This window comes from Dermochelys coriacea, chromosome 7, assembly GCF_009764565.3.
Source record: "Dermochelys coriacea isolate rDerCor1 chromosome 7, rDerCor1.pri.v4, whole genome shotgun sequence".
NCBI classification, from domain to species: Eukaryota; Metazoa; Chordata; order Testudines; family Dermochelyidae; genus Dermochelys; species Dermochelys coriacea.
Genome location: NC_050074.1, coordinates 8,677,116 through 8,686,604, shown reverse-complemented (window position 1 = coordinate 8,686,604; position 9,489 = coordinate 8,677,116). Strand labels below are relative to the sequence as shown.

Below are 9,489 nucleotides of genomic sequence, written 5' to 3'. Positions count from 1 at the left end.
GTGATGTGGGAGCTCAATTTTTCTCCACTCATTTTGTGCTCACCATCTACAAGAAAACCTTCCCCAAATGGTCAGATCTCTTTCTAAGGAATTGACCCCAAGCAGAGCACTCTTTGCCACATTTAATTAATTAATGATTACTTTCCCCCACATCTTACAGCTAACGGGCCTGATTCTGCTCTTCATTACATTAGTGAAAATCAGCACCCTGTTGTCAATGGAATTACACTGATGTGAACAAAGAGATGGCACTGGGATAGGACTTGGGTTCCACTTCTGGCTCTGCTATAGACTCTCTTTGTGTCCTTGGCTCTCTCTGTGCCTGGAGTCCACCATCGGTAAAACAGGATAACACTTCTGTACCTCATAGTGGTGGTGTTAGTATAAATTCATTAGTATTTGTCGGATGTTCCAATATCAAGCTGATGAGCGCCACAGGGGAGTGTGTATACATATATGAGATCCAAATCGAGCCTACAATCTGGATTCTAACTGACCACAGGTAGGTGAACTTTTGACCACAGAGCTAAAGACTTAAATCAATTTTCCTGCATAGCTATAGTGTTTGGTCCATTTGAAAATTATTCTTGCACACAATTCTAATTTGATCTCTGGTGCATCTGATAAAGATACATAGAATACCATATAAAGGAGCAAAACACATTTCTCTCAGGCAAGCTCTAAACCCTGCTTGATGGAATGTGACTGAGGTATTGCTAAAATAAAAACTCATATTGTGACATTCTATCAGCTTAAGAAAAAAAACTGTCAGCTTTATGTAATGATTAATGTACTTTCCAGTGCAAACCCTGGTTATACTCTCCATAAGATATATATCAATTATAATTATATGTTGAAAAAACAGTATATCAAAAATGACTATTTTGCTCTGAGAAAGTTGTCGTATGAAGTGTAACATGTGTCCAGTTATGACAGTTAGAAATATTGGTAATCATTTTATAATAGGAAAAGATGCTAAGCAATAAGTTCTGAATATACCTGAAAAAGTCCATTAATGGCCAATCAATATTTTCTGATAACACAAAGCAACAATCACTGTACATTTTTTTACTCTGAACATTTTTACATAGGCATCTCCCTGTGACAGGAGTTGCATCTCCTACCATCACATTTATAATGTGAGGTCATAATGTTGGCCCCTGATTTCCCCCCACACCTCCTGTATTCCAAGTGTATCGACATACAGTGGATAGCATTCTGAAAACAATATTAAAATCATACCACACTGAGCTCTTTATTACCAGAGATTTTGGATAAAAAGTACATCATTTAAATTATCTGAATCAATAGGCATATGGTAGCAACCATATTTTAAATGTTTTTCCAACTTCTACACATTAGATTTAAACAACAGCTTCATGTTTCACATATCTGAAGAAGAAACGCTGACACAAGTCAAAATTTATCTCCAGTACATTTACAAATATTTAATTTCCCTCCCACTGGCATCACTGTATTTGTACTTATGCCAGAAAGCAGGAACTTTAGCTTCCTCTTAGGATGATGTCAATACTCCTTTATGGATGTGCAAAGAATGGCATGACTCATGTCCTCTCATGAGGATCCAGAGAACCATGCCCTCAAAAAACCAATATTCCATCAGCCAAGGAAGAAAGGAACTCTAAGACTTTTCCAATATACAAGGCTTTGTCCTGTATATCACTGAAAATGCAATCATTGTGCCACTAGGCTGGTAGGAATATTTTGTTCAGGAGGGTACATTGAAAAAATGAAGGTTGCCTGCATCCTAATTTGACTTTGCATTTTGTTAGTTATTATTTTGGACCTTTGGTCTGACCCATTATGGCTGTTATGAACTTATGGTCATGGTCTCATTTTTTTCCTAATCGTTTAACTGAAACAGAAATTTCTCAATACTGCATGTGATATGCAGAGTTTGCAGTAACTTCAAAGAATTGCAAATGTTTAATGAATTTGGTGGAGTGATATTTGATACTGCTGACTGGCAAAGACAAAATCATGAGCATGCCCAAGAAACTTTGCTTCTTATAAACAATATTTCCTTCTCTATAATTTTAGCAGACTTACTAATTTCATCCTTAAGTAAGCAAAATTTTGCTGACCCAAGCCAGTGGCAGATTAGCCACTAGGCCAACAGAGCCTGTGCTCAGGGCCCCCGGCCAACTCCTGCTGGGGAACAGGATCTGGGTGTGGGGGCTGGCTCCACTCTACCCCCGTGCTCCAACCCTGCTCCCCGGCAGGAGTGCTGGTGGGGGGGGGGAGCAACTGGAGGCGGAAGAGGTTGGGAGGGGCCCCTACTTGCTCTGGCCCAGGGCCTCACAAAATGGTAATCCACCTCCGACCCAAGCATTACAATTACCTTTACGTGATCAATCAGAGTTCAGGTCACGTGAGACAAAACATGGCAAGTATCTCACTCTTGGACCCTGGGTTTTGGAGACAAGCTAAAGGGGTCAGATTCTAATCTGAGTTACAGCTGCGAAAAAGATGTCTTGTTGTTAAGGCACTACTCTAAGACTAAGGAGTTCTGAGTCCTGTCTTTCCAACTGATGTGTGAACTTGGACAGATTTAATTGCTCTCTGCCTCAGTTTGTCATGTGCAAAATAGGGCTTTCTCTGTCTCCCACATTTTGTCTGCCTCTTCCACTTGGATCGGAAGTTCTCTGGGAGCAGGGACTGAATCTTATCATGTGGGTGTATAATGCCTAGCATAAAGATCTCAGCTGGGAGCTTTAAGGTGCTACCATAGTACAAATAAATAGTGATGATGCTTTACTTCAGTGGTGTTGCTCTTCACTTACACTATTGTAGCTGAGACCAGAATTAGGCCTATGCATTCAGCTCATGGCAGCACTCTTACCAGTTGATTTCCTGAGGGCTAAACCCAGGGACCCACCACCCAGCCTGGAGGTGTGATTGTGAGGTGGGACTCTCTGCAAAGAGAATGGGAGAGGGGGGGAAGAAATTCTCAGCCACGGCCTGGAGCATCCACAGAGCCATTCTACTAGGCTACTTCATTTTATTGGCTGATCTAGATCTCTGCAGCCCAGACAGGCAGAGGACCAGAAGATTACTGGACCTGCCCAGGCTCCCTGACCACTGGGCACTGCCACACAAGAACTCCCAGCCCCGATGGTCTATGTGCTGTGCAATGGGAGCAAATCTGGGGCAAGACACTCATGCCGCTATCTAGACTCTCCCATGCATAGCTGAGCCACATCTGTTCTACTACCCAGGGGAATCTCCAGGGACATGGAAGTGGAGAGTGGATGTCCTCCTTCGGGCCAAATCCAGATGTCTTTGCTTGGTGTTTACCCGTGGGCTTGTCTACATAGGAACACTCAGGAAAGTTAGCCTCAATTAACAAAATGTGTGAATTAAAAGAGGATTAATTAAACTGCATTACCTCCCTGTATGGATACTCTCATTCAGAATTAAAGTGGCCTAATACAGTTTACTTTAATTCAGTTTCAAAGTGAATTAAATTAGATCAGACTAAGGCCACTTTAATTCTGAATGAGAGTATCCACACTGGGGTTTAATTCAGTTTAACCAACCCACTTTTAATTCACACTGTTAGTTAATTTGTCCCCCCATGTAGACAAGACCTCAGGCCTTATGATGACAAATTCTCTTTGATTTCAATAGGAGTTTGATTGAGCAAGGATCTCGGGACTCAGCCCTAAGAGCTATTGACAAGAGTGACGGGGAAAGGTATTTGCTGGACTAAAAGTAAAATGGGCAGGTGGGGAAGGGGAGGAAGACTGTTGAAAGAAACCAGCATTAACTTTTATGGCCTGATTCTGATCTCAAAATACACACGAGAAAAAAGATGTTCAGGCATGTTTTGATCTTACAGAAACCGGCCAAATATCTAAGGGGAGAGTGGTAAATTACTTCTTACAAAGCAATATATCCATTTTTATTTTGAGGCTCAATACTCCAGTTACCAGCATATAAGGTCCATGTGGAGTCTGGTGTGACACTTGGCGCTGCTGCTTTAACATACACTGTAATTACAGTGACAAATTTCTACCTCCTGAAATATCAGGTGCTGAAGTGGTTGCCCTATAGGAGGAAGAAAGCTGGGATAATTTTGACTGACTTTGGGTCAGCGAGCTCAGATGTTACTCTACACTGGATTAAAACTGATTAGTTTGCATGAAGGCGGTCTTGTGAGACACAGGTAACTAGGGTGAAAGGAAACTGAAAATATTAAAGAAGAGAAAGTGGGACTGGATAAAATACCTTCTTCACTTCCATACACCTCTTCAATTTACAGATACCCAAGGCTAGACTGTGTAGCCTTCATGCACGTTGGCAAGCACTTTTTCGCATGAGTACTCCCACTAAAGGGACTACTTTAATTGAAGGTGTTAATTTAAACTGATTTTGTTAAACTGGCACAAACCCCTGCATGGTAACTCTTATTTTGTTTCAAGAGTGTCCTATATCAGTTGAGCTTCAGTCAATTAGGTTTAAGCTAAACCAAAATAAGCCACTCAAACTGAAATAAGAGGGTCCAGATGAGGGGTTTCATCGGTTTAAGTAAACCAGTTTAATTAAACAGTGCAAGTTTGTCTATAGGAAGGACTAAGACAGCAGCAACCCAGACATACTAGCAAGAATCAAACCTTATGCAAATCCCAACTCATCTTAATCAAACATTAAGAAACAAAATCAGTTTTTGTATTCTTGAGTAAACATTGCAAAACTTTGGAGTTAGCAATCACATTTTCACTGGAGTCTATGCCAGCTCTACAAAGTCTGAAGATGTTGTTTGTACGTACACCTTTAATAAGAAGGCAGCCCGCAGTCTACCAAATTCTGCCAAATAAACTCTTAATACATACTGTATTTTATTCAAGAGTTGTCCTTCTCTTCTTCATGGAATATCTAATAGCTCTAAAAATATATTCCTGGAAAAGGATAGACTCATCATTGTTAAGTATAAAGTACAGTTATGTAAGTAAAGCCAGCATGCTAGTATTGCACAAGGGGAAAAAGCCTCCAGAACACAAGAAAATGGAATAATGTAATTCTCTCCAATACTCTGTTGAAAGAAAAAGGAAGCTCTTGACACAATATCTTCATGATTCTTATAGCTCCAGGTGTCCTGGTTGCTGCAGCGGGTTTGCTCTCCCTTTTGACTGCTCTGAAACTGGTAGGTGTATTCCAGATCATTAAAAAAAAAGTATTACAGCAGTGTGGTACTATTTAATTTCTTGAAGAGTGAGGCTTTATTTCAAAATATCATATATATTTATATCTATACTTTTAAATGGTATAAAGTAAATTGTAGATCCAAACGTATAAGACTATTGTTCAAACTTCATAATCACGAAAACTTTACCAAAGAACCATTTTTCTTCATTTTTCTTTTCTGTTGTCAAAAATCTGGGGCATTATTTCCATAGAATATTTTAATTTCACACAATAAAGCCACTGTTATTATCTGGTCAACAGTCAAAGTGCAAATAAGAAATCCATTTGGCTTGTAAATGCTTGAGATGGTTTAAATTTTTAATATGTTGTCCTCTGTAAATCAGTGGTTTTCTCATCCAGGAGATGCTATTAGGTTCTTGGGTGAATCTGCAATGAAGTGCAAAATAATCAATTATATACGTTACAGAAATGAACACAAAAGCTGGATTGATAGTCCGCTGGTGGTGGCACATGACTCTGCCAAAAGGGTGTCTGAGTTCACATCTTGAGATCAGGATTTTGTTTTGTGCTCCAGCTTGGTCTGATGGTGTTCAGGGGCAGCATGGCCAGCTCCTGTGGGGATGTATGGGCAAGACCACGTTCCAGCCCTCTTGAATGACTAGCTTGTGGAACACCACTGATTTGCATGGAGAGACAGCTGAGGGGTTGGTTACATTAGATAACAGAGACTTGATCTACTTGAACGTGCTAAAAACCCCTACAAGGAAAACTGGCCATTGTTCAGGTTTCTGTGACTCTGAAATAAGAGTGACCTATCAGACGCTGACATTTTTAGCTTCCTTGAGAAGATGTGTCGTTTTTTGGTTACATCAATACACATAAATGAATAGCATAGCTCTTCTCTAGTCAATTTAAGTCAGTAGCAATACTCACACTAATTTCAGTAGGCTCAGCCCTTAAATTAGGGGAACAATTATTAGCAGAGCAGTAGACTGTATGATGGGATGCAGCAGTAATTGTCTTAGCAACAGATATTTACTGCTTTGTGTTCTTTTTACTACTTTGAGGTGACCTCTTAATTAGAATGACTGTTACAACAAAAACAAAGGGCTTTAGTCAGTGCTCTAAATAGAAATTTAATCTGAAATATAGGTCAGCATATTAACCTGTTCAGCCTGTTAAAAAAATCCTAAAACCTTTCAGAATTTTTTTCCAGTTCCTATTTTCTGCTGTCCTGATTTGCCATTAACAAATGATCTTCTGTGCTGGGTTTTCTCTCACACAGACGGAACAAATCCCATTCTCTTTGATGTAATACTGCAGTATTAGCTCAAGCAGGGAGGGAAATGAATATGCTCTGGGATTCAGGTTTCAAGGGACCATAACATCAGCTGTTGCTGTATTACTGGGCAAGTAGCAAATGTCTAGGAAATGTGAGTAGTTCTTTCACCTACACTACTCAGGAAACAATATAAAAATGACCTGATGGCATAATATATTGTAAACTGAATGTTATTTATGAGAAACAGCTTGGCCTACTTGTTAGAGCAGGGGATATGAAATCAAGAGACCTGGATCCTACTCAACCACTGTATGACTTTGGGCAAATCCTTTAAGTTCTGTGCACTGTAGTTTTCCCCATCTATACAATGAGGATAAGAAATATACCTATTTTTGTAAAGGGCTTTGAGGGCACTATTATTAATACAAGAAGGATGTGGAAAAATTGGAAAGAGTCCAGTGGAGGGCAACAAAAATGATTAGGGGACTGGAACACATGACTTATGAGAAGAGGCTGAGGGAACTGGGATTGTTTAGTCTGTGGAAGAGAAGAATGAGGGGGGATTTGATAGCTGCTTTCAACTACCTGAAAGGGGGTTCCAAAGAGGATGGATCTAGACTGTTCTTAGTGGTAGCAGATGACAGAACAAGGAGTAATGGTCTCAAGTTGCAGTGGGGAAGGTTTAGGTTAGATATTAGGAAAAACTTTTTCACTAGGAGGGTGGTGAAACACTGGAATGCGCTACCTAGGGAGGTGGTGGAATCTCCTTCCTTAGAAGATTTTAAGATCAGGCTTGACAAAGCCCTGGCTGGGATGATTTAGTTGGGGATTGGTCCTGCTTTGAGTAGGGGGTTGGACTAGATGACCCCCTGAGGTCCTTTCCAACCCTGATATTCTATGATTCTATGATTATTAGCATAGCTTATAGTAAAAATAGGACAATTTGCTGAATTACCTGGATACTGGGTGAAAGTCACACCTGGCACAGAGGGCCAGCACAAAGCCTTCTGAATCACCTAAGCTCTGAACAGGAATGGTACGATGGAGAGTGGATTGACTGCACCGGGGTGCCTGCCCAAAACCTACATGCTGTGCAAGGATCTCTAGCTCTGTATAGGTCTGTGTAGAAAGCTACAACTGGATCCAGGGAAATGACCATGATCAAAAGATCTGCAGCTACTACTCCAGTCCCCAACATCATAGCCCTGCTCATTGGCACCAACTTTGGAGGGTAGATTTCCACCTCCCAACCCTTCCAGCCTCTGCCTACAGAGAGCCCAACCCAGTAGAGCGCTACTGGCTGAAATGGGTTGTGCACTCTGTGAGTTGCAGTGTGACCTCACAGCCTGGTCTCTGATACTTTTGCGAAGAAAGTGAAGAATCAAAACTTTTCAAATGATCTCCAAAACTCACGCTGCTGTTAAAACAAGTGAAAAGTGATAAAAAAAGTTTGACACGAGTCCCAAATAAATTAAAAAAACAATTTCTGGACAAAGTTTCAGACAGCTGCTCTATCAATAGAAAATAAATCATTTTGCAGAAGCTGTGGACAGCTCTTTAAGTCTTGGGCTTGAACGTCTTAAATACTCAACCATGTTAAAAGTTAAAGGGCTAAAGTCAAGTACACAGTCACAGAGAAACGGGAACACTGGGTCAGATCCGTGGTACATCAAGTGCAATATCCTTTCTCTGACAGGAACCAGTTGTAGCCACTTCAGGGGAAGGTACAAGCATTCTTGTAGTTAGAGTAGAATGAATATTTTTCAGTTTGGTGGCAGAACCAAAAAAAAAAAAATCAGAAAAGAATTGTTTCAAGTCAAACTGAAGCTGAATTTTTTAGTTCTTTCTTGCTCAATGGAAACTGGAAAAAAATTGTTTTTCATTTCATTTTGATTCTGGTTGTTTTTTTTTAACCCCCTTTAAATGTATTTTTGTAACAAATCTAGCTTGATTTTTAAGGGAAAGGTAATTGAAAACTTGAAACATTTCATTTTGAAAATGTCAAAACAAACCATTTTGATTTTTGTTAATTCTTTATTTCAATTCACTGAATTTGACCTGAATTTGCGAATGCTTTCATTTGACTGAAAAATGCATTTTTCAGTAAAGAAACTGTTCACTAAAAAAATTTCACTCAGCTCTGCTTGGAATGGACAACTATGGATAATTTACTGTAGCGGGAGTTTCTTCCTATCCATCAGTTAGGTTTAGGTTTATGCCCTGAAGCATGTGGATTTTTATCTCATATATAATTGTGGAAAAGTTCATAGTCAGGATACAAGTACCTGAGTCCCTCAAAGTTCTTTTGTGTATGGAGAACACTCATGGCAAAACAGTTTAAGGCTCAGAATGACTTGTGCTAAACCCTTTTCTAATCATCATGGATATATCCAGATATTGGCTGACTGGTGTTGCTTCTTCCTGACTCCTATCATTGAAATATATGCAAACAGAGACACAAAGCCCTCAGTCATCTGATCTGGGCCAGTAGCACACATATTTCTGTAGCACATGTTTCTCCTATGCTATCTGAAATGACAATGGGCTTTTTAAGAAACAAAAATTAAATTCCTATTTCAGGAGTTGATTGTTTTTTTTGCCATTTAAGGATCAAGCAGGTGACTTCAAGCAAAAGTTTAACTAATCCAAAAGTATATCCAAGATTTCTGCCTCCATGATTTAAGAGATCATTATTAAGCCTTTTGCCACTTTGCCTTTATCAATTCTGTTCTGTAACAATGTTTCAAGGTAAAAAAACCAAAATGCTGCTAGAAGGTTACCCTACACAAGCTAATTAAAATAACTCCTGTGGGTAAATGAGAGAAATATTTTTTTTTCATTTCTGAATACCTGTAGGTTTTTAATTTAATTGTAATACAATAGTCCATACTGATTAGATCGAACCTCTGAATATTAATAAGTTTCACTCCTAAGTTTCTAACTATTATTACTAGATATTGACTATTACCTACACCTTGGTTCACAGGATGCTTTTGGATGGTGGAGCTTAAGAAATTACAAATTCCTATCAAAACTAA

The 9,489-nt window shown here is 39.5% G+C and overlaps 1 protein-coding gene across 1 annotated transcript in view; it reads right to left on the bottom strand.

The window, feature by feature from the left end:
* Nucleotides 1-1,236: 1,236 nt before the first annotated feature.
* TAFA1 (TAFA chemokine like family member 1) overlaps nucleotides 1,237-9,489 on the bottom strand; it is a 370,431-nt gene continuing 362,178 nt past the window's right edge. The window contains exon 5 of the mRNA XM_038408111.2: nucleotides 1,237-5,595. Coding sequence (XP_038264039.1) covers nucleotides 5,578-5,595 — 18 coding nt within the window. The 3' untranslated portion in view covers nucleotides 1,237-5,577. The remainder of the gene's footprint in view (nucleotides 5,596-9,489) is intronic.